Below are 24,289 nucleotides of genomic sequence, written 5' to 3'. Positions count from 1 at the left end.
ATTTATGAAATGAAAATACAAATATCAAATACAAACATGATAAAGAAGAAAAAAAAAAGATAAAATGTTGTTTTCTAGTTTCATACGCTAAGATGCATTCTTTTTTCCCTTTCAAACATTTGCCTGAGTCAGCCAAAAAATAAAAAACGACAAAACACTATTAATTAAAATAATGTAAGGTCTGTAAATAAAAAAAACATAACTAAATGAACAAAGAAGAGATATTGGATGAAATAAAATTATTAAGGTCTGTGGCATTATCAGTAATGCTAATACATATTTAATTATCAGATGACTTTAAATTTTGTAAATATTGTAGTTTTATTGATATCATTTTTTTTTCAGAAAGACAAGTACGATGGAATTTTACAGAAAAAAAATTATAAACGTTTCTGCCAACGTAATTATGTAGTATTTTTTTTAGGTGAAACGTGGAATTTTCAAGGATCATAGTACTATCGATTGTGAGTAATCCATGATATCTTTATTTCTAATTCATACTGTTATAACTCTGGTTGTTATATGAATAGGGGTAATCCTATGTGTAGCCAGATAACATAAATTACTTAGGCAAACAAGCAATGATCCATTGGGTTCTAGAAGACTTTCGTTAGGTATATAAAGATCGAAGAAGTCACAATTAAGACATTTCTGTGTGGTTCAGTATAGTTCAGTGCAATGTAAAGTCAGTTTGAAACAGTGTAGATCTGGGAAGTGGCTGAGAGGCCGGTAGAGTTTGATACAGCAGTACATTAGTGTATAAGGCATTATGGTTATCATTAGTAAAGCATTTGTTTAGTCAATGTTATAAGTTGGCAATTGTAAAATATTGGCTGCTATTATTAGACATTAAAGCCCTGAATTGTCAAGTAATTTCTGTTGGTAATGTCGACTGATACTGTTTGCAGAGAGCCTTTAAAGTGAGAACTTTTACAATACTACCTGGCATGGGCGAAGCCAGGGGGGGGGGTTGGGGGTTCAAAGTCGGAATTTAATGACTGATTTTTTGCTTTGATTTTGTTTATTTTAGGTGAGTTTTTAATACTAAACCATCACTTGCCCCAGCACAACCAAAGGAGTTTGAGTTTAAAACCCCCTAACAGGGGGTTCCGAGTTTAAAACCCCCTACCAGGGGGGGTTCGAGTTTAAAAACCCCTACCAGGCGGTTCGAGTTTATAACCCCTACCAGAGGGGTTAGAGTTTAAAAACCCCTACCAGGGGTTTTGAGTTTAAAAACCCCTACCAGGGGTTTTGAGTTTTAAACCCTCTACCTGGGGTTTTTGCAGTTAACTCCCCCTCTTCTATAAAACAAAACAAAAAAAAAATGCAAACGAAAATCCACTAATTTCAAGAGCACAGTTAAGGAAGATTTTGACTTTAAAACCCCCTCTAAAATTTACGATAAACCCCCTCTTTAATAATTACGCACTCAAAATGTTATGAGCGTAGCTAAATGGGTTTTGACTCAGATTTGAGTTTAAACCCCCCTTCAGCTGGGTTTGAAGGTAAAAATACCTCTTTAATAATAAAAACAAAGCAAATTATGCATTCAAAATGTTATGAGTGTAGTCAAAGGGGTTTTGAGTTAAACTCCCCTCCAGTGGAGTTTGAAGCTAAAAAGTACCTCTTCAATATAAATAAAAGCAAATTACTCACTCTAAAATCTACGAGCGTAGCCAAAGGGGTTTTGAGTTAACCCCCCCCCCCGCCAGGGGGGTTTGAGGATAAAAAATACATCTTCAGTGTAAGAAAAAAAGCAAATTACGGACTCAAAATGCTATGAGCGTTGCCAAAAGGGGTTTTGAGTTTAAACATCCATTCGGAGGGGTTTGATGCTAAAAATACCTCTTCAATATAAAAAAAAAAGCAAATTACACACTAAAATTATTTTAGCGTAGCCAATCCAATCGGGGGTTTTGAGTTTAAACCCCTCTTCTACAGATGGCTTTTTTAAAAGTTTAAAACCCCTCCAGATGGTTTTGAGATTAAGATCCCCCTACAGAGCATTTTGAGGTGGAAAACCCCCAACAGATGATTTTGACGATAAAACTTCTCTTTTCGATATAAAATCTAAAGCAAACTACAGTCACTTAATTCCAAGAGCGTATTCAAGAGAGGTTACACATTTTTACCTGTGGCAGGGCTCCATTAATAAACTGCAGTGAATAGTCACCTGCCGAAATTGAAAAACACAAAATGTGGCTCACCAAAGATGGCTAAGACAGATTTTAGGAGTCAGTTATAGAGATCGGGTCTAAATCAAGGAAATCCTATGCCGAACTGGGAGTCGACCCTTTAGTAAGATTGTGAGAGAGCGATGCATGAGGTTTGCTGGACATGTTCTTCGACAAAATAAATTACGCATAAGAAGAGTTGCAATGATATCCTAGTACAACTTGACGCCACTCATTCATGGAGGTCCTCATGGCAGTTGGGATAGGCTTCAGACATTACCAGTGACAGATTTTTATGGAAACAGCTTGACGTCAAATGTTCCGAACGGCGCAGTAAGAATAGCACATTAGGTTTTTGAAATAAAACTTTTAATAGCAGGAAAATGCACTGTAGATACCTCAGAATATGCATTTTGTTGGCTTTCAATACCAGAAATAGTGCTTGGCGGCGGGGCTTCGCCCCGCGCTGGGGGAGCTCCTAGCGCTCCCCCCAGGCCCCTTGCTATTAATGGCGCGGAATCTACAATTTTATGGAAACAGCTTAACAGCAAATGCGCCGAACGGCGCGGGAGGGTCTAAGTCAGTAAGAATATCACATTAGGTTTTTGAAATAAAACTTTTTAATTGCAGGAAAATGCACTGTAGATACCTCAGAATATGCATTTTGTTGGTTTTCAATATCAGAAATAGTGCTTGGCGGCGGGGCTAAGCCCCGCGCTGGGGGAGCTCCTAGCGCTCCCCCAGACCCAATTGCTAGTAATGGCGGGGAATCTACATTTTTTTCCACTAACTCATGGAAGAACCTATTCTAGGTCACAATAAACGTCTTCCGAAAGAATGAAGGGTCAGAATGTAATAAAAATTATGTACACACACATAAATACATATAATTTTTTTTCGCGGGGGGGGGGAGAAAAAAATTCCCCCCTAACCCCCCCCCCCCCCGAAAAAAAATCCTGGCTACGCCCATGCTACCTGGTAAAAATGAAACCTTGAAGAAATCAAGTCAATCATGCCACATAAAAATGCATAATTTATCTTAAACCTTGAATTTCGGAAACCATACTGACCATGTTTTTTCTCTTTTTGTTTTCATTAAAATAAAATATAAATATTATTTAGCATACTAAATGATTTGGAATTTAAAGTAAAAATTGACATAAAACATATTACTTGATAAAAAGACATTTTTACGACGTTTAAGCTCAGGAAAATTTACCGATAAAGGTACTCAAAAGTCTTTCACTTCTGTAGTAATAGTTTATTCTACTCTCTTCTTTATTTAACACTAGCTGAACACAGAGGTTACCTTCGTATATTTATACTCTGGCTTTATATCGTTTATTATTGCGAAACACCTCCTTCTTTTCTTTTAAATTAAATAAACAAGCCACATTTTAAGATTAACATAACATACATTTTAGCCCGTGAATTAGTGTATCTGTTACAATGAAGTTTCACAGCCCGCTAATTCTTTCTTTCTTTCAATCACACTCTCTGGACTCCCCCCCCCCCCACACACACACACAAACACATTTTTTCTTCGACATAAGACTTTTGACTTGCTTTTGGAAATACACGTTTCAGAATGTCCCCCGGACACATACACAGACTCATATCTATGCCATTTAATTTAGTAGCAATTTTTTACCTATCTACTTTTCCCACACCAAAAAAAAAAAGTAAGTCCTTCGTACACTCTATGAATTTCTGCTTCTCAATTCAATCTATATTATATTTCGACCGCAACCTCCCCATTTGATTAACTTTTTTTTTAAACCTTAATCATAATGCAAGTGGTATTATCCATCAAATCCGTTAATTCATAATATCAGTTTTCAGGACTAAGGAAAAATACATATTCCTAAGGCCCAAATTAAATGCCACATTCCCGTTCCCCTTTCCACATTTATTTTGTTGTCTAAAAAATATAAATTTTGTTCTGTTTATTGTAATCGTTTATCTGTGGCTTTTTAAATGTAGTAAAAGACAATACATCTAGAATTGACTTTTTAATTCAATTAGTGTTACAAATAACCATTCCTTGCTCTTTGTGTCTTTCTATCTTTTGAAAAATAATTATAGTCTTTAAGGATCTTTTTTTTTAAAGGGGAAGGGAAAATGACGTAGGGTATATTAAAAATAACTAGACTTACGAAAAAATAATGTAGTTTAAAAACACTGATTTTTTTTCGTGATATTTAAAAAATGTTTCATTTTTAGACTGAGGCCTTTTATGGAATAACAGAAAAAATACAAACATTTGGTAGAAAGCTTTCGTTTTTTTTTTTAGTTTGCTAATAGTGGTCGTCCGGTTGTGAATGTGTCAAATCCTGTTCTTAGTGAACACCATAGAGTTAGATGAAACATGTATGACAGTTTAATTGAGAGATTTCTTAATCAATGAACCAGTCAGTGGTATTTTGCACTTACAATAATAGATTGACAAACGTTATTATTTTTTTACGATTTCGTAACCCAAGAAAACCTAAATACGTTTGGAGCTGAAATCTCTCCCCAGGAACCCTAACTGGCTAGGAGTAATACATACGTATTGCTCTTCTTCAAAAAGGGAAATGAAGAGGAATAACTTTCAAAGTAAAAGAAGGATATTTACTAGCTTAATCTAGGATGTAACTGTTCAAATGAGAAATTAATTCATTATTTGCTAGTTAAAAACAGTCGGTCTTTGTTTCCCTAAATGTAAGTCATTTACAAATATATTATATTACTATATTGTTTTCCAGAAAGAAAAGAGAAATAAACATGAGTTTTACACCTTAAATTATGTACATAGATCAAGTTATGTAAAACAAAATAAGAGAAAAAAAAATTTGACATAGTCTTGAAATAAAAAAAAATATACAATGATTGTATAGAAAACATGTAATACTTTAATTCAATATAATTTTGAATATATTTGCTTTGTAGGCTACATTCTGATTCTGATACAATGGGATTAAAACTATCAGCACTACGTAAGAAACACGAAAGTAAAATACAGGTACGTTGTATTTATTTTTTATTATAATACAAACACAAATGTATTCAGACACTACTATAAACCAATGGTTTAAGTGAGCAAAAATAGTTGTTTTTTTAAAGGAGTAATTCAAGTCAATGAGATAGGATTACCATTAGACCATTTTAATTTTAATAACTTTCAAGAATGTTTAATATTGTTAACATTATTAGAAATATTTGTTTTCTTAAATGTATGGAAACTTACAAAAAAATTTGCATTACAAAGAATTCTAAATTAATGCATATATTATTTTTAGTGGTAAGAAATCATAAATCCTAATCATGTACACTTTAGTAACAAATTAACAACAACATTTTTATTATTGCTTCACTAGATATTGAGGTTTTATAACATAGGATGACTAATTAGTTAAGTACAATGTTTATTGGAATATGCACAAATAAGTATGAATTATGATGCAGTAATAGCAGGAAGAAATTGATATACATCTATTGATATATATATATATATATAATTTAAGTTCTAGCATTAAAAGTTATATTTATTATCAGAGATTTTCTCTATTCGTTAAACATTATGATCAAGAGGAGGGGAGGGACAGCATAAAAATTTCATGACTAAAATATCTAGACGTAATTTCTAATTTTATGTAATTATTAGATAATCTAGTGTTTATAGTTCAAGCTTTATTGCACAATAACACAATGAATTAGAAAAGTAATTTAATTTTGAAATAAATTATCAAGGTTAAAATGGCATGTGATGAAATATCCACAAATAAAGTGATCCAACACCGTCACAGAACATCTCTTTGTTAACCAAAAGCTACTTAGTATTTTAACTTTCCGAATGCTGAGGCTAAAGGAAGAATCCAAGTCTTTGTGAGCAGCTACTACATAAAAATCTAGGAATCAGATAACAGAAAAAGAACACAAATGAATTTCTACCTTTACAAGTCAAAACTGGCAAAAATGATTACACAGTACTGTAAAGAGACGAAAGAGTTTTAATTTTTTTAAATGTTGGCTAGTAAATGTTGTCTTCATTTTAATATTTCTGACAATTGTGTTAAGTGTGGTTCTCTTAGAGCAAAATTTTTTTCAGGCTCAAGCTGATCATTAATTAAAGGAAAACGACGCTAAAAAAATTAGCGACTCACTAATTTGGCAATAGTTGGTAAAAATATATTTAAATTTTTTGTAGGTTTTGTTTTTAAATTGATTTTTTTGGTAGCGAATTAGGGATTCTTTAACAATAAATAATACACATTAGGTCGAAAAAAAGTAATTTCGCTTGTTTTGTTTCGTTTTTTTAGAAGGTAGTTGGGGCATCACGATGAGCTGTTGCATTCGGCACCATTGATATAAAAAATAATAATGTGAATGATAGGTAATTTCAAATAGAAATGAAGATAATAAATCATAAGTTTTGTCCAAAGTAAATAAATACTTAAGTAGTGTTTGAAATATAGACACCTTATGTTATGTTGCTTGATAATATTGTCGTTAGCAACTTTTTAGATTAACTCTTGATTGTAGCAGACAAGAACATTCCGCCCAAGAATAATGATGTTGACATCAATTTTAAGTAAAATTCCAGAACCGACAGTATCAATATTATCTTCAGCTACAAATAAGAACGAATCCATATACAATATATCTACAATATGAAATAAAACTTACTCTAAATAGGGGTTAAAGAGTCCTCTCAAGAATATATTCAAGGCAATTTCTAAGACTCTCCAGTAACATAAAGCAAAGGAAAAATTCGGGACCACAAAATATACAGCTTGTCTATAAAGACCAAGATCGCTAAAAAAATACAAAAAAAATTAAAGAAGAGATTTTACGTCAGATTAAATGATGACAAAACGACAAGAGAAACAAATATACTACACAAAATAAAATGACACAAATGATGTAATCGTCTACAAAAAAAAGGCGCTATTTGATTGTGAACATTTTTACTAATACAACAAAACTAACTGCGACAAACACTGCAACTGATAGAAGAATGGTAAGCCTTTAAGAGTAAATGCTGGTAAAAAATACTGGTTATCAGATACCAGGAAAGAAGAAATGTTAAATAGAACTTTTAGAAGTAAACATTCTGGCTGGCAAAAAGAGGTGAAGAGACGAAAGCTGAGATAGTTTGGTCATATTTTAAAGCAAGGCTCAGTTAAAAATCCTCCTTCAATATAAAAGAATGAATCAGTTCTCTCTTGATATTCAGCTTAGAACAGCTGCTGACAGGAAAAGTGTTGGTAAATTATGCAAACTGTAACAGCAATCCTTTGATCAAAGTATTTTGTCATATACTGACGAAAGCAGACGATGCAGCTTTCTAGGTGTCTTTACGCTTTTACTTTTTTAACCATTAATAAATCTATGTGATTAGGGTCTATTAAAAGCCAGGGAATAAATATCCATTGATATGTGTAACGCACTTTAGATCGTGAGGCTTCAAAAAACCTATCGAAACAGCCATTAGTAAGTCTGAAACAGTGAAAAAGAATGTGAGACACAAATAAACACAAATTAATTTTAAATACAATAAAAAGAAAAAGAAAAAATGCAATTTTTTTTCTAAATTTAAAATTTACATTAAGCGTTATATCTTAGTCTCCCAAATAATGTATATTTTAAAGAAATATTTTATTATTTATATCAGGGTCAAATAAATCTTAAAAGAAAATAATTTTAAAAGTTTTTTATGTAAACAGTTTTCTCTTTTTTTTTTGGTAATGTATAGATCTTTTTGAAAATATGTACATTTTAAATTTTTTTTAGCATTTAATTCTGTTTTTTTTCCAGGGCTATTCTACTTTTTGTTTTCAAAATGACAAATTTGGGAATTATATAAAAGGTATTAACAGTATAGATATTTAAGCTAAGGTTTTTTAAAATCTCATTAGCATTAAACTATTTAACGAAACTTTTTACAAAACCAATAAAGAGATATCTTCTAGTCCACTAAACCTAGAAGTAAGTTATTACACTGTTTACACAAGCGTATATCTACTAGATCTGTCTATTTGTCTTTATGTATAGAAAAAGTTTGTACACGTTATTTCTTTCAAACGCAATATCGGATTAAGCTGAAATTATGCACAATTATTTCTTTTACCTTACAACACAAGAATCAATTAAAAAAAAACATAAACGATCAGTTAAATAACTATTCGTAATTAATTATTATATGTGGTATCTTTAAAAAAGGTAAAAAATCGTACTTAAATAGATGTGGTGGTCTACGTTGAATAAGTCCCCTTGAAGACCCTTAAAACCTGAGTCAACATTTTTAATGCATTTGAAAACAATCATACTAACATTCATCAAGATACCCCCTTTTCTCTTCCCTTTTCAACACTGGTAATGTGATAGAATCATAGCATATTGAGAAAGCTAAAAGCGAAAAAGAAAAAATGGGTAAGAGTATTTCTAATCGCACAGATTTATGTCTATGCCATCCATTCAAATAATGGCATGATTGATACAAATAATTGATACAAATAAACTCAATATTAGCTTTTAAAGTATTTTAAATAAATGTTTCTTGTTTAGAATCTTCCAGGTAAAGGCGGCATATACTTAAAAGATTTATATATAGAATTTTAAAAATAAAAAGCGATAGCTGGTCATGCCAGATTCGCCTTAGAACCCTGTCCGTCATTATCTCCTAACTCTCGTGCTAGGAAGTGAAAAATATTTAAAGTAAACGCACGTCCAAAGCTTCATGAATAATAATAATAATAATAAGATAAAGCTGCTCCTTAATCGTGATAAACTAGGTTCTAAGACTCTACAAAAGGTTTTAGGATTGACACTAAATGTACAAAATGTGTGTCACACTTATTATACATGTAAGTAAAGCGCATTTTTAATTTAAAATTTCATTTCTATTTATATTAACACGCCTTTATATTTATAATAAATGAAGTTTGATGCATATTCAACTAGGCCATTTTTAAGCACATTATTATGTTTTAAAATAAACTTGAATACATTCTACAACATATATTAGCGGAAGGAGATCCAATTTATGCATATTAAATAGGTAAAAGTTGTACTTTTACTATTCGGCCAACTATCCTGCAGTGATAATCAGCCGGAGTCGAATTAAGTCCAATAGTGAGGGAAGGCCGAATATTCGACAGGAGCTGGAGCTACTATCCGGTGCACCTCTAATATATATATATATATATATATATATATATATATATATATATATATATATATATATATATATATATATATATATATATATTCCAAAAAAAACTTACTGTCATCAATGTCCAGGTAAAGGATAATGAAGATAAATTAATTGGTAATATATTTTTTTACTTCTAACTTTGTGTACTAGTAACATCCAATCATTAGCTCAGCTTGATCTTCTTAAATAATTTAATTATATTACACAGTCTGTAATTTTTTCATTTGTTTCATCAGGTGATCATGAAACAGAAGGTGGAGAAGCTGATCTACATAAATATCTTGTTAGCTGCAAGAAGAATTCAGGTCATAGACAGTTTATACCTGTTGATACATTCACCTTGAAACATTTACCTGAAGGTCACCATGACAAAGATTTGTATGAGCTCATCAAAGCTATAGCTGACCTGACAGTTAGAATAGATGTTAAAATTATTAGTCCACACAGAGCACACTTTTGGCCTAAGACAGCTCGACCATATCCATTTTCTAAAATGAGTGACAAACGAATTTTTAGGACAGGAAGTGGAAGAGTTTGGCATGTAAATAAGTTTCAAGATGGAATCAAACTAAACGGAAATATTGATAGTGAATTTCAAATGTGTTCGTGTAGAAAATGTCAAGATTCAGACACACCCAACAATGTGTGGTGGGAGTTCGGTGTGGATACAGCTACACATGTCGTATTTGATAACACTGAAGCCAACCAGACGACACTAAGATTGTTTTTTGACAGAGATAACAGCCCAGTGGCTAATATTGATAAAGTCAGTGTGTACCATGTAAACATTGAGTATGACATGTGTAAGTTGAAATGCGTGACATGTGACGCAAATTTAGGAAATAAACTGATGGAAATGTGGAGACAATATTTTAATATTTGGGAGAAAGTTTTTGATAAATATTGTGACTCTAGATCTAAACATAAGTTAAACTTTATAGTGTCACATCCTCACGAATGCTGTAAACAGGTCAGTGTAGGTCAATGGAACAAAAAACACAAGGTGGATGATAAAACTAAGTTTACTTATACAACTTGCACATGTCCAGGAAGTAGTGGAGCACATGTCTACTGTGTGGGATATAATGAGGGAATGTGGTGGATGTATGATCTTGTCCACAGTGGAAGTTTAAAATCTGGAATAAATTATAGTGGAACAGGATATGTCTACTAATGTATTTTCTCTAAAATATATATCTAGAGTTTGCTTTAAACATTATAGATATTTTTATGTAAGTGTTAGGGCTTTTTTATGCATGAAAACTAAAATCTAAATATAATTACTAAGAGTAGTTTTTACGCATATAACCTGTTGGTGAAGATTACCGTTTTAAGTACTAACATTGTGACGATTTTATATTTAAGATTATGTTTAAAATACAAGAGGCGATCGAATTTCTATAGATAAGTTGCAAATTCCAAGTAAGAAATTATAAAATATTTTGATATGATCTAATTATTTATATTTTATCAAATTTTCAATAATGTTGCCCCCCCCCCATTTTAATTATGTAGTGGGGTGGGAGGGGGCAATTGCATCGACCGATCCCTTACACTGACCTTACGAATGGGGTGCGATTTATTATTATTTTTGTCTGGGAAGGGGGAGTATTAAAGAACAATCCCACAATTCAATAAAAATTTATTTACTTAGCGTAATAATAAATACCATTTTAAAAATATTTTGTGCAATTTTATATTATGCAGCAACGCTCTGGATTTTAGTGACGGGGGGGGGGCGAGTTAGGCTCCCCACCCTATCATTTATGTTTGGTGCGTTCATTTTTTTTTCAGAAATCACAGAATGCCTACAGATTTAGTTATATATATATATATATTTGGTTTGTGGCCGCCTGCGTGCAAAATTAAAAATGCCGCCCCCCCCCCATTTTTTTTTACATTAAAAATAATTCCATTGAGACTGAACTGGACATTGTTCCAAAAAAGACCTTTGAAAAATTATTTAATTGATGTATATGACATTAACTCAATCTATGTGGTCGACATTCGGTTTCGGAAATTTTTTTTGCCTAGTATTTTTGGTGCAATTGAAATACTTTTTTTCGTTCTGATGTTAGAGGGGCAGTTTAAAATCTTGCATTTTGCCTATCTTTACCTTTTTTTTGGAGGGGAGATACTAGAAACACAAAGATACACAAGAGTAGGCCTGTCTTTAAACTATTAACAAAGTGGTGACTAATTAAATCTTTTGCTTACTTGTCTTTGACAAAAGCATAACACGTTAGCGCAAAGTGTTTTTTTAATAGCACAGTTAAAAAAAACAACATTGTGATTCAGAAGAAAAAAAAAAAATAAAATATCAGGCGAGCTATACAAGATGCCGGACTCACTATTTAAGAAGACAAAAATAGATCATTGATGTGCTAGATACATATGAAACTTCACATGCATTGATCGTAACGCTGGTCTTGAGCTCCTACTGGAAAAAATAATTGATTTAGCAGATACATTTGAAACAATCATTGATGTAGCAGATACATTTGAAGCAATCATTGGTGTAGATTAAACATTTGAAGCAATCATTGATGTAGCAGATACATTTGAAGCAATCATTGATGTAGCAGATACTTTTAAAGCATACATTAATTTAGCAGATACATTTAAAGCAATCCAACCAGAAATTCTTTAGTTCAAGAACCAACGAAGTCAGTCTAAAAATATAGGTGAATATGATCATTTTTCAAAAGGCGACATTTTAACAGAAATACCATGACTGGGAAGAGATTTAAAGACAGCTAAGGTTATTTTTGAAATAACTAAAGATTGACAGTGCATGAGTCACATGCCACTAAGACCTTAAAGAATATCTCTGAATCATTTAACAAATCCTTCAACCGTATCTTATCAACTGCATACAGTTAGCGTCATGTGAAAAATGAATTATTTTTATTAAAATTAAGAATCTTTTGAGACAAACGAACAGACCACACTTTCACAACGGTCAATTTTATTAAAAATAAAATCGTTAAAGACATAAACTTCGATCTAGTTGATGATAAGTTTTTGTAATAAAACAAGAAATACTAGTATACCAATACTATGACCTTAATCGACGAAATTATATAAAACCAGCACATCTCGCATAACACTGATGCAGTACTACACACACACACACTGGACATGAAACACACACACACACACTGGACATGACGTTTCTGACAAGCTGAAAATAAACTCAGTTACATTACAATCATCCCGCCTAAAATTAATAGGAACATAAACATGTAATTAATAGTGACTTAGACTTAGACTTAGGTCCTCCCGCGCCGTTCGGCGCATTGGGCGGCAAGCTGTCTCCATAATGATCTGTCACTGGCAATGTCTGAAGCCTCTTCCCATCTGGTGTCCACTGTTCTGAGGTCCTCCATGAAGGTGTGTCGCCAGGTAATACGAGGACGTCCCTGTTTGCGCTTTCCTCGTTTTGGCTTCCATGTTATCGCAACTCTTGGTGTGCGTAATTCATTTTGACGTAGAACATGTCCCGCAAACCTCATGCGACGCTCAGTCACAACCTCACTAAGTGTTCGACTCCCAGTTCGGCAAAGGATTTCCTTGTTTGAGATCCGGTCTGTGTAACTGACTCCTAAAATCCGTCTCAGCCATCTCTGTTGAGCCACATTTAGTCTTTTCTCAATTTTGACAGATGACTTCCACGTCTCACATGCATATGTAGCAGTTGGAATGACGATTGTGTTGAGAAGGTGTATTTTTGTCTCGAGTCCAATGGCTTGGCTAGTCCAAATAGGCTGCAGCCTTTGGAAAATGCTCCCTGCCTTTCCTATTCGGCACGCTACATCATGGTAAGCATCTCCATCATTTGTTATGATGCTGCCAAGGTACGTGAACTTGTCCAGCTCTTCAAGCTTTGACTCGCCAAGTCTGACGGGGACACCCTTTGCCTTATATCCCACTCGCATAATTTTAGTCTTATCCAAGTTTATGCGGAGGCCAATTTTGGGTGCCTCTCTGTCTAGGCTCTCCGTCATTTCTTGAATGCATTTATTTGTAGCCCCGAGTAGTGCAACATCATCAGCAAAGTCCAAGTCCTTCAATCGGAGTTGTTCATGCCATGGAATACCAAAGGCAGTCTGGTTCATTGCTCTCCTCATTATGTAGTCGATGGCTAGGAGGAAAAGGAAGGGAGATAAGATGCACCCCTGTCTCACACCTGTCTCGATTGTAAAAAACTCTGTTGTTCCCTCTTCTGTTTTAATGCAGCAACTAGACTGACTGTAAAGGTGTCGTAGGATCTGGACGAATTTTTCTGGTATACCGTATTCTCTAACTATTTTCCATAGTGATTCTCGGTGGACACTATCAAACGCTTTTTTGAAGTCCACGAAACTGATCGTTAGCCGTTGTTGGTACTCAAAACTTTGTTCTATGATATTTCGTAAAACGAAAATCTGCTCTGTACATGATCTGCCTCTTCGGAAACCTGCTTGTTCTTCTCTGAGCCTTTCATCTACAGACTGTTGAAGCCGTCTCAACAAAACAGTGCTGAAAACTTTGCCTGGGACAGAGAGGAGAGTAATGCCCCTCCAGTTGTTACAGTCTGCCAAGTTGCCCTTTTTTGGAAGCTTTACAATCACTCCCTTTTGCCAGTCCTCTGGGACTTTTGAAGTTCGCCAACAGAGATTTAAGAGATCAGTCATTCTGCTAACAATGCACTGTCCCCCATATTTTAGCATTTCTGCTGATATCATGTCTAGTCCTGGTGCTTTGTTATTATTTAGCACTGCAATGGCCATGGTAACCTCCTCAGCAGTTATTGGGTCTGTCTTGACCTTGAGATCATTGTCTGGAGAGGGGTCCTTGAATATGTAAGTTATGTCTGGCGACAGTTGGTTAAGGGTCTCTTTAAAGTGCTCTACCCATCTTGCATCCTGTTCTTCTTTCGTTAACAAAGTTTTGCCTTGCTTGTCTTTTATTGGTGCCCCATGTCCACTCTTTGCTCCAGTGAGATCTCGGACAATACGATGGAGGGTTTTTGTGTCATTTCTGCTTGCAGCTGCTTGTGCCTCTTGTCCCTTCTGCTCAATCCAGTCCCGTTTATCTTGCCGACAGCTTCTCTTTACTTTCAGATCTGCTTCCCTATAGGCTTCTTCCGCTAGGCTGCGATCCTGTGTTTCATTTTTCTGATCTCGTCTACGTTTGGCCTCTTTCCTCTCATCTATCAATTTCCATGTTCTGTCTTGTATCCACCGTTCCTTGTATGAACCTCGCCTCCTTCCGATAACTTCTTCTGCGCACCCAATAGTGGTATCTTTGAAGTTGGCCCACTCTTCTTCAAGGGTCAATATATCTGCAAGAGCCTCAAAGCGGTTCGTTAGTTTCAATTGGAACTGTGCTGCAGTATTGCCGTCTTTAAGCTTCTCTACATTAAATGGGCGGGGTCGTGTGGCTCGTTTTGGTTGGCGTTTCAATCGGAGCTTACATTTGCCACTGACAAGGTAGTGGTCTGAGCCGATATCAGCTCCTCTGCGGGTCCGCACGTCTAACAGAGATGACCTCCATCGTTTGGAGATGCAAATGTAATCTATCTCGTTGAAGGTTTCCCCATTTGGTGATCGCCATGTTTTTTTGTGTATTTGTTTGTGCTTAAAATATGTGTTTCCAATTGAAAGGCTGTTGGATGCGCAGAGAGAAATCAAACGCTCGCCATTATCACTGATGTTTTCTGCAGAGCCATATGGTCCCATTACATATTCAAAGCCAGTTCGGTTGGGATTGATTTTGGCATTAAAATCTCCCATCAGTAGAATTAGGTCGTGAGTAGGTGTTTCATCAAGAGTGGTTTGTAGTTGATTATAGAACTGATCTTTGATGGTATCTTCTGCATCCTCTGTAGGGGCATAAGCTTGGATGGTAGTGACTTTAATTTGCTTTGTTTGGAGTCGAGCTGTAATGATGCGGTCACTGATCGGCTTCCAAGCAATTAGCGCTGAAGCTGCTATTTTAGACATGATGATTCCTACACCACCAATGTGCTCCTTGTCATGTCCTGAATATATTATTGTCTTGCCATCATTGATAATTTTTCCACTTGACGTCCACCGCATCTCGCAGATCCCAAGGATGTCCAGCCGATAAGAGTCAAACTCTCTTAAAAGTTGGGCCAGTTTACCGCATTGATTCAGGGTTCTTACATTCCACGTGCCTATAACTCCGCCGTATGCCGGTCCCAAGCCCGGGTGAGAAAGGAGGAGGGTTTGGCGTGGGGCTAGCGACCCCACCCTGTAAAACCACTATTGCTACAGAAACGGCAAACTCGACACATAATGAAAACTATACATGCGGCGAGGGCGGCCAAACCCTGATGACGGTGTTGGATCAAAGCCAACTGGAAGTCCAATACCCGATACATGGCAAGCCTTTCAACGCAAGGAAACCGAATTAATAGTGAAGGACAACGATATCTTTACAAAATACTAACAGAGATACTCTATTAAAAGCATTGTATAACTATTAACAAACACGGTATCTAATATATAAAGTAGAATGTGAGGCGTATGTATGTATGTTTGTATGTCCCCGAATAGAAATCAAAACCGTTTGACCAATCTTGATAAGACTTTGCAGAAATGTTCCTTGGGTACTAACTTAGACCGTAGTGTATGTATTGTAGCCCTAAAACAAACTTAAGACCCTAAAAAATAAAGTTGACCGACTCTATTAAAGCTATAGTATTTATGAATCTAGGCTTTGTTTACAATGTTGACATGAGAAAAGATCAAAAGGATTTAGATATAGATCTAATTTTAAGAAATACACTTTGCGCATATATTTTTTACTTAGACACATGAAAATACAAAAGAATGTCCATTGATTTCATTATATAATAAAATTAATCTTTAAATTTGTGTTTCAAAAGCATTTTTACATAAGTTAGTTCCTTATATCTGTAACTACAGATTTCCTGACTTTTTCATTAGACAATACCGTAATGTTACACATCTTTCTTTTCCTAGGTCTAAAACTCTAATTCTCTAAGATGATATAACTTCTCTTCACACAGATAGTTTTATACTTTAACATATGATCATACTAATTATAGTTCATTCATTTCAGATTTTGATTAAATTAACATTCAAATTTGGTTTTCTAAAGCATTTTTAGTACATTCGTTTACAAAAGCTGCGAAGCCGTGCTGAGTTGATTCATCTTCCCACTTGCTCTCTTACAATTAAATGTGTATTTATGTTTATGTATGGTGTGTGTATGTTTGTTTGTTTTCTTGTAGTCTTCCTTGTTTTATTGTTCAGTATGTTTCACGTGTTCAATGTAAATTTGTATTCACTGTGTAGTAGTCTCTGCTGGTTTTTCTCTCCTTCTTTCACGGTAATAAAAATGGAGTGTAACATTATAACATCAGTATTGTTTGTATATTGTGATAATTGTGGTGCCAAGTTGTTCTAGGATGTCATCGCAACTCTTCTTTTGCGTAATTAATTTTGTTGGAGAAACCTCATGCGACGCTCTGTCACAATCTTACTAAGTGGTCGACTCGCAGTTCGGCATAGGATTTCCTTGATTTAGACCCGATCTCTATAACTGAATCCTAAAATCTATCTTAGCCATCTTTGTTGAGACACATTTAGTGTTTTTCAATTTCGGCAGATGACTATTCACTACACTTTATTAATGGAGCCCTGCCACCGGTAGAAATGTTTAACCTCTCTTGGAATTATATGACTATAGTTTGCTTTAGTTTTTATATCGAAAAGGGAAGTTTTATCGTCAAAATCATCTGTTGGGGGTTTTAAACTAAAAAATCTCTACGGTCATAGAATTTAGTAACTGTAGTTCGCTTTAGAATATTAATGAAGATAGACATTTTCCACCTTAAAACGCTCTGTAGGGGGGATTTTAAACTCAAAACCATCTGGAGAGGTTTTAAACTTTAAAAAAAGTCATCTGTAGGAGATGGATTTAAACACAAAACCCCAAATAGGCTTGTGTACGCTCAAATAATTTTAGAGTGCAATTTTTTTTTATATTGAAGAGGTATTTTTTTTTAGCATCTAACCGCTCTGAATGGATGTTTAAACTCAAAACCCCTTTTGGCAACGCTCATAGAAATTTGAGTGTATAATTTGCTTTTTTCTTACATTTTTAAGCTCAAAACCCATTTGGTTACGCTCATAGAATTAAGAGTGTGTAATTTGCTTTTTTATATTTAAGACGTATTTTTGAGCTTCAAACTCCACAGGAAAAGAATTTAAACTCAAAACCCCTTTGACTACACTCATAACATTTTGAGTGTATAATTTGCTTTGTTTTTAATATTAAAGAGGTATTTTTTACCTTCAAACCCAGCTGAAGGGGGGTTTAAACTCAAAACTGAGTCAAAACCTATTAGCTACTCTCATAACATTTTGAGTGCATAATTTTTTTTTCATATTGAAGAGGTATTTTTAGCTTCAAACCTTGCTGAAGTGGGGTTTAAATTCAAAACTGAGTCAAAACCCATTCAGCTACGTTCATAACATTTTGCTTTTTTTAAACCTGGTATTAAAGAGGTATGGTATTTTAAACTCAAAACTACCCTGGTAAACTCTATTGTCTGTGCTGGGGCAAGTGATTGTTTAGTATTAAAATCTCACCTAAAATAAACAAAATCAAAGCAAAAAATCAATCACTAAATTCCGACACACCCCTGCGGTTGGGATTTCATGTTCTCCGCTATGCTGACAGATGCATTCATAAATAGAGAAAACAACGGGATAAATATATCATACAGATTTGATGGTGGCCTATTGAATTCGAGGCGGCTAAAAGCAAAGTCAAAAACAAATGCAGCAGTAATCAGAGACTTGCTATTTGCTGACAACTGTGCCCTAAATGCATGCTCTGAAAACGATCTGCAGAGCATCGTCAGTAACTTCTCAAGAGCATACTCAGACTTTGGCCTTACCATCAATACGAAGAAGACTGAAGTCTTATATCTACCTGCTCCTGGGAAAGCCTACTCAGATCCAAGCATTACTATAAATGGACAGGATATAAACGCAGTGGACAAATTCACATATCACATATCAGCACACTCTCCAAAAATGGAAAAATGGATAGTGAAATCGACCTGCGTATCGCCAAGGCCAGTGCATCCTATGGCAGACTGTCTACAAATGTCTGGAAAAGACGTGGTATCACCACAAACACCAAGCTAGGGGTCTATAGAGCCATCATCCTCCCTACATTGCTCTATGCCTCAGAAACAGGGACAGTGTACAGTAAACATGCTAAGAAACTAAACCACTTCCAAATGACATGTCTGAGAAAAATACTAAATGTCAAATGGCAAGACAACATACCAGATACAGAAGTCCTTCGAAGAGCGTGTCTGCAAAGCATCCACACAATCCTGATGCAGTCCCAACTGCGATGGGCAGGTCATGTCTACAGAATGGAAGACCACCGCATCCCTAAACGACTCTTGTATGGCCAACTAAGCGAAGGAAAGCGCTCGCAAGGTAGGAAAAGTAAGCGCTTCAGGGACACCCTCAAAGCTTCTCTAAAGGCGTTCAGCATAGACCCAGGCACCTGGGAGACAGAGGCACATGACAGAGCATCATGGCGTCGCGCTGTAAAAACTGGCGCACAGGTTGCTGAGGAAAAAAGAACAACGCTGGCAGAAGAAAAACGCCTGAAAAGAAAAGCAAGACAAACGACACTAGCTCCAGCTGGAATAACCTGCCCAGTGTGCGGCCGAACAATCCGTGCCAACATAGGTCTCACCAGCCACATGAGGAGGCATAAAACCCCAGTGCAAAGCCCTCAGCTCCCTGGATGACAAAGTGGTCAAAGTGGTCATCATCGAACCACGATGGACGAACTATATATATTTCTTGAGGGAGAGGTTGAACCCCAATCCCCTAGACTCGCCCATGATATATATATATATATATATATATATATATATATATATATATATATATATATATATATATATATATATATATATATATATATATATATATATATATATATATATATATATATATAATATATTAAAAATCTCACTATGCAGGCTCGCTGCAAATTGCACCAAATATATATATATATATATATATATATATAGAGAGAGAGTGAGAGAGAGAGAGAGAGAGAAAATCTCAGATAAATAAAAAATCGTTAATTAAATTTTTGCGATGATCTAGTATAAAAATTATATGTACCCTAGCCTTGTGGAGATATTTCCATACCATACTTTGGTGTTAGGAAGTTGTTTTTCTTAAAACTCCGGAACATAATATTAAGATAAAATTAGATTTTGTAACTTTTAAGCTAGAAAATTAGTGTAAGATAGAAATGCAATGTTAAATAAATATAATTCTAATGTTTCCGGAACAGCCATTTTTTGTAAGTGAGAAGAAAATTATTTGTTTTTTTTTATTAGAAAAAAGATTTCAAACAGTTCAATTCGGAACAATTTTGGCGACGATTTGTAAATTTATTAATGTTATTGTCAGGATACTATTTTTATATATGCTTGGCTCTTGTTCTAGTGTTTCTTGACTTGGCTCGTTAGGGGTATGAATACTCAATTACACTTATAAATACTTGCTTAGTTACTCACAAAAGAACAATTACTACAAGATACACTGAAACTCCAACTATAGATATCCATTGAAATACGAATAATACTTTAATATTCAATAAGCACATAAGGAAATCAACTCTCAAATACTATAAATACTATTAATCAATAATCACCAGTCCTTCGACTTTCATGTTATATAGATATATAACCACCGGAACATTCTTTATCGATTAGAAACTTTTGCTTTGTTTCAGCAAGAAAATTATATGTAAATTAAGTCTAACAAACCTATTAGCGGCTTTTCCCCTTACGGGGGCCACTAAAAAGTGATTTTCAATAATCGTTTATTGTTAATTACTTTCTTATTTTAAAATCCTGAAAAACCTATTGCCCATATTTTGAAAAAAAATTCATTTGACATACAACTGTTTTAAGTTGAAAATACCGAACGATTTGATATCGATAATTAATCTATAGAGACGTATTGTCACAGAATTTAAGTGTCTTGATGTCAATGATGTGATTTCCAACAATCATTTGACATAATTTATTTTACAATTTTCGGAACAACTTTATAGTTAATGAAATATAAGTCAGTATAGAGATTTTCATTTAGCATTTATATTCTATTTACACTAAAAAAAAACAGGTACAAAATACGATTGATCAAGTGTTTTCAACGTTTAATCAATGACATTAAATATAATATAAAATAGAAGAGCAAACACACACTCGTTGACAATGATTTGTTTTCACAAAACCATCCGGAACAATGTATTATAGATATATAATAAATGTTATAAACATTGGGATTTTACATTAGATTAAAAATCAATAAAAGTAGGTAATCAGCTCACTGTGTTGGTTCAAAAAAAAAACAAAAAAAAAAAACAACTAGCAATACTGTTTATTGGAACCTATTTCAAGAAAGTTGCTGGAGAAGGGTGACACTCTGAGCTACCCACTAGGTGCCACCAACACTGTATCGGGAGGTTTATATACTGATCTTAGATGATCAGTTAATGCTACTTATTCCAGAAGAGTTAGAAGAGTCTTATCAAAGACGACTTGTTCCACTATTTTGCTTTTATGTGAAAAATAATGCCAATTTTTTTTAAAATTTTATTAAACAATCAAAACAAGAATATGTCTTGAATATATTTCTCGTCCATTGTTAAATTTGATGGGGGCAGCCTCTGAGTTTGTGTGATAACACAAACTCTCTTTGTAATCTTGTTTCTTCAAGATTATGGTTCAGTGTTTTATGTATAATTGCTACATTTCTTTAAAGTCGTTTATCCTAAATGTTTTTATTTCGCAATTAGTTTGTATACAGTTTAATTGTATCTATAAAATGTACATTAATCTATGGGTAGGTTGAAATAGCACCGTTTTCTTCTATAGGCTATGACATTATTTGTCGCTTTGTCATCGATCAGAGTGACGTAATTTATTAACTCTTGCTTTGGGTTGCATATCGTCATCTTGTACTTGATAGACAAGCTGAACTTTTTGTGGTCCTGAATAATTCTTAGTTGTATACTACTGGACAGCTTTAGCATATTGCTTTTGATTTATTCTTGGTATGACAATTTGACCCCTGCATTAAGGTAAGTTTTTTTCAATACTGTAATGATATTCATTACGCGGTTTCTTTCGTATTTGTAGTTTTAGATAAAACGATTTTATTGTTGGCGTTACATATTTTACCACTGAGTTTATACTCTGGGTGCTGTTATTATCCTGGAAATTGATGACGGCATCTTTGTCATTCTTGTTGGTCAAAAGTTAATAACATTCCTTGAATGCTACTAACAAGCTGTGATTTCTAAAAATAAATTGGACCTCTCTCCACTCAAAAGTTTAGGGGGGTTGGCGAGATTGATGCCACTGACACTTCCCACCCTACCAAAGCGGCCAACAAAGTTGGGGGGGGGCAAAGTAATATAAAAATTGGTTTTAATATAAATATTTAGTATATATTATTAACATAAGTAATAAATTCGTACACAAATTGTCTGATTTCATTACTTAAAGTCGTCCGGGGGGGGGGAGGAGAGACACATGGGGGGGATCGATCGCTCCTACGCATCCGTCCTCTAGATCCATTAGTGGTTGGGGCTTCTATCCTCTTAGTATATCCTCTTAGCCTATTTTTTTTTGAGTTTAATATTTTTACAAATTATCCTAAATATTTTTGCTTCTATTTAATTAAACATATGCGTTCCTTGCTTATCTAGCGTACCTATAAATAGTCGTTCAAAAGAACAAGCATCATTGTGACAATTAATTGAATCCCTGTTCCTCTCATCATATGTGACAAAAGAGACTGTGTCAGGACCGACGTGATACATGGGTAGGCGTGACTCCGCATCAAATCCCCTAGTTTGTCACACACAACGAAGGGGTCTTAAGAAAAAGAAAATATAATAGAAGATAAACATTGTTAAACAGTAACGGTGCTCTATGAGAACTCAGAAAAGGAAATATATCGAAACAGAAAAAGGGTTTTTCATACTCGAATTGGACCCAGACTGTAATCCTATAGAAGTAATCGCAGTAATGATAGATACGAAGTTTCAGTAGCAGTAAACATTGTAGTAAATAAAGAGATGGGCGAAAGACTGTTTTTTTTTATATTCGTGGTGTCCTGTTATCAACTGTAAATATATAAAGAACATCTTCGTTTTATTAGTAGTAATAGTAACAAACGTTACTAGTCGATGGCTGCCTGGTCGTGCGGTTGACTAGCTGGACTGTCGTTCGGATTCATCGCCCGCTCCCATCCCCCGTCGTCCTGAGGGAGGTTTGGACTAGGAAATAAACTATCTTCAACTTTGAAGGAACATCCGAAACATGTGAAACAAACAAACAAACCCACGGCGTAGCATACGCCGATATTTTGCAGGGCCGGGCTTAGACTAATGCAACGTATGCGACCACAGTGGGCCCCGCACTTTCAAAGGACCCGCGCTAATTCTATGTGAAAATTATTAAATGAAACCATTTTATAACTTATAAGAGAATTCCAGCAGCCTTCTGATTTACCAGTAGCTCCTGAAATTGCAAAATATGCGAAAAAGTCATGGAATTCTCCGGAAATTATTAAAATCTTTGAAAACTCAAAAAAAAAGTCTCCTGAAATATATATATATAGACAAAAAAATGTTATTTTGGGTTTCATTCAAAATGAAAATTGTCAATCCTTTGTGCAAAGACGAATTTAACTTGTGTCAGATATTTCTAATCGTATTTAGTTAGGTCTATTAACTACAAAAGTATGTCTACTAACTTAGTGACTTAAAACCTCTATTTATACAAAAGTAGGTCTACTAAATACGTAACTTAACTTCACTATTTATTCCAAAGTACTATCTTCATGGCATGCTCGTGTGAGAACAAAAAGACCACAAAGTGTTTTGCTATTGAAAGTTTTTAAAAGCTCATTTGCTCATGTTTTCAAATTATCAAAATACATTTTTCTAAGACTGCATTCAAATGTTAAATAGCTCCTAGCTATACTTAAAAAATAACATATCCTATATTCTTAAGTAAGAAATTCGTGTATGTTATATCGTTTTATTGGTTTGAAAATGTCTCATTATCGAAAAATTAATTTTGGCCAGAATGTTTTATGAATGAAATTTTTTCCATGACACCGCTTACGTCACTAGGCTCACGGCAGTACACTAAGACATTTCTTCGCAAACAAGAACCATTTTTTATGAATTCATTGGCCTAATTAAACATTTGCGCACCATCTTATTGTAGATTTGATCTATTATCAAACTATGAAAAAAAAAATAGTGAAATAAATATGTTGATGTATGATTAGTTATTGTGTTTTAAAGGCTTTATAAATTATTACACTTTAATTGCGTAAACCCGTAGGTAAGTTTTACTTTGATATTATTTGGCTGGGGAATTATTGCAATGTGTTTAAGCGTCGAAGTCTACTGTCCCATAACAAAATGTAAAAAATGGTCATAGCACAATTAATCTACGCCTTACTTGCACTGCATTGAATGACACCCCTAAATAACAAGTTCTTCTATTTTAAGGACATGTTTATGAGTTTCAGGAGATTTCCAAGAGTTTCGTTCAAACAAGGAGACAACGGGAACCCTATTATAAGTTATAATGGTTTAATTAAATAATTTACACCTAGAATTAGCGTGGGGCTTATGAAAGTTCAGGGCCCGCTGCGGTTGCATAGGTTGCAGTGGCCTAAGACCAAACTTGATGATATCCAGCTCGCTGTCAACAATTTTCATTATGCTGCCGCCTCTTTTGGTTTACCTATAAACCTCGGTAAAACGGAAGTAATGTTGCAAAAGTCACCCAATAAAACCT

The 24,289-nt window shown here is 34.4% G+C and overlaps 2 protein-coding genes and 1 long non-coding RNA gene across 7 annotated transcripts in view; 2 read left to right on the top strand and 1 right to left on the bottom strand.

Annotated features, from left to right (window-relative positions):
* Window positions 1–24,289, top strand: part of LOC106071263 (uncharacterized) — a 261,624-nt gene that overhangs the window by 187,554 nt on the left and 49,781 nt on the right. The gene's annotated exons all lie outside the window — the stretch shown is intronic.
* LOC129927687 (uncharacterized) lies at window positions 346–10,546 on the top strand. The gene is made up of 4 exons (XM_056037836.1): window positions 346–464; window positions 5,106–5,178; window positions 7,974–8,025; window positions 9,609–10,546. The coding sequence occupies exons 2-4, from the start codon at window positions 5,128–5,130 to the stop codon at window positions 10,544–10,546; spliced, it is 1,041 nt and encodes a 346-aa protein (XP_055893811.1). The 5' UTR covers window positions 346–464; window positions 5,106–5,127.
* Window positions 458–9,817, bottom strand: LOC129927688 (uncharacterized). Its single transcript, XR_008779326.1, has 4 exons — window positions 9,726–9,817; window positions 6,843–6,971; window positions 3,150–6,064; window positions 458–942 (listed from the first exon to the last, which is right to left on the bottom strand). It is a non-coding gene; the product is annotated as an uncharacterized LOC129927688 (long non-coding RNA).

Source organism: Biomphalaria glabrata, chromosome 8 (assembly GCF_947242115.1).
Source record: "Biomphalaria glabrata chromosome 8, xgBioGlab47.1, whole genome shotgun sequence".
Lineage (NCBI taxonomy): Eukaryota > Metazoa > Mollusca > Gastropoda > Planorbidae > Biomphalaria > Biomphalaria glabrata.
The sequence above is the reverse complement of the archived record's forward strand: the minus strand, read 5'-3'. Positions and strand labels throughout refer to the sequence as shown.

Excerpts from the sequence above, each read along its gene's own strand:
- LOC129927687 (XM_056037836.1), top strand. The coding sequence starts at position 5,128 with ATGGGATTAAAACTATCAGCACTACGTAAGAAACACGAAAGTAAAATA. Across the intron at positions 5,179-7,973 it reads AACACGAAAGTAAAATACAG|GGCTATTCTACTTTTTGTTT; the intron begins GTACGTTGTATT and ends TTTTTTTTCCAG. Across the intron at positions 8,026-9,608 it reads ATTTGGGAATTATATAAAAG|GTGATCATGAAACAGAAGGT; the intron begins GTATTAACAGTA and ends TTGTTTCATCAG.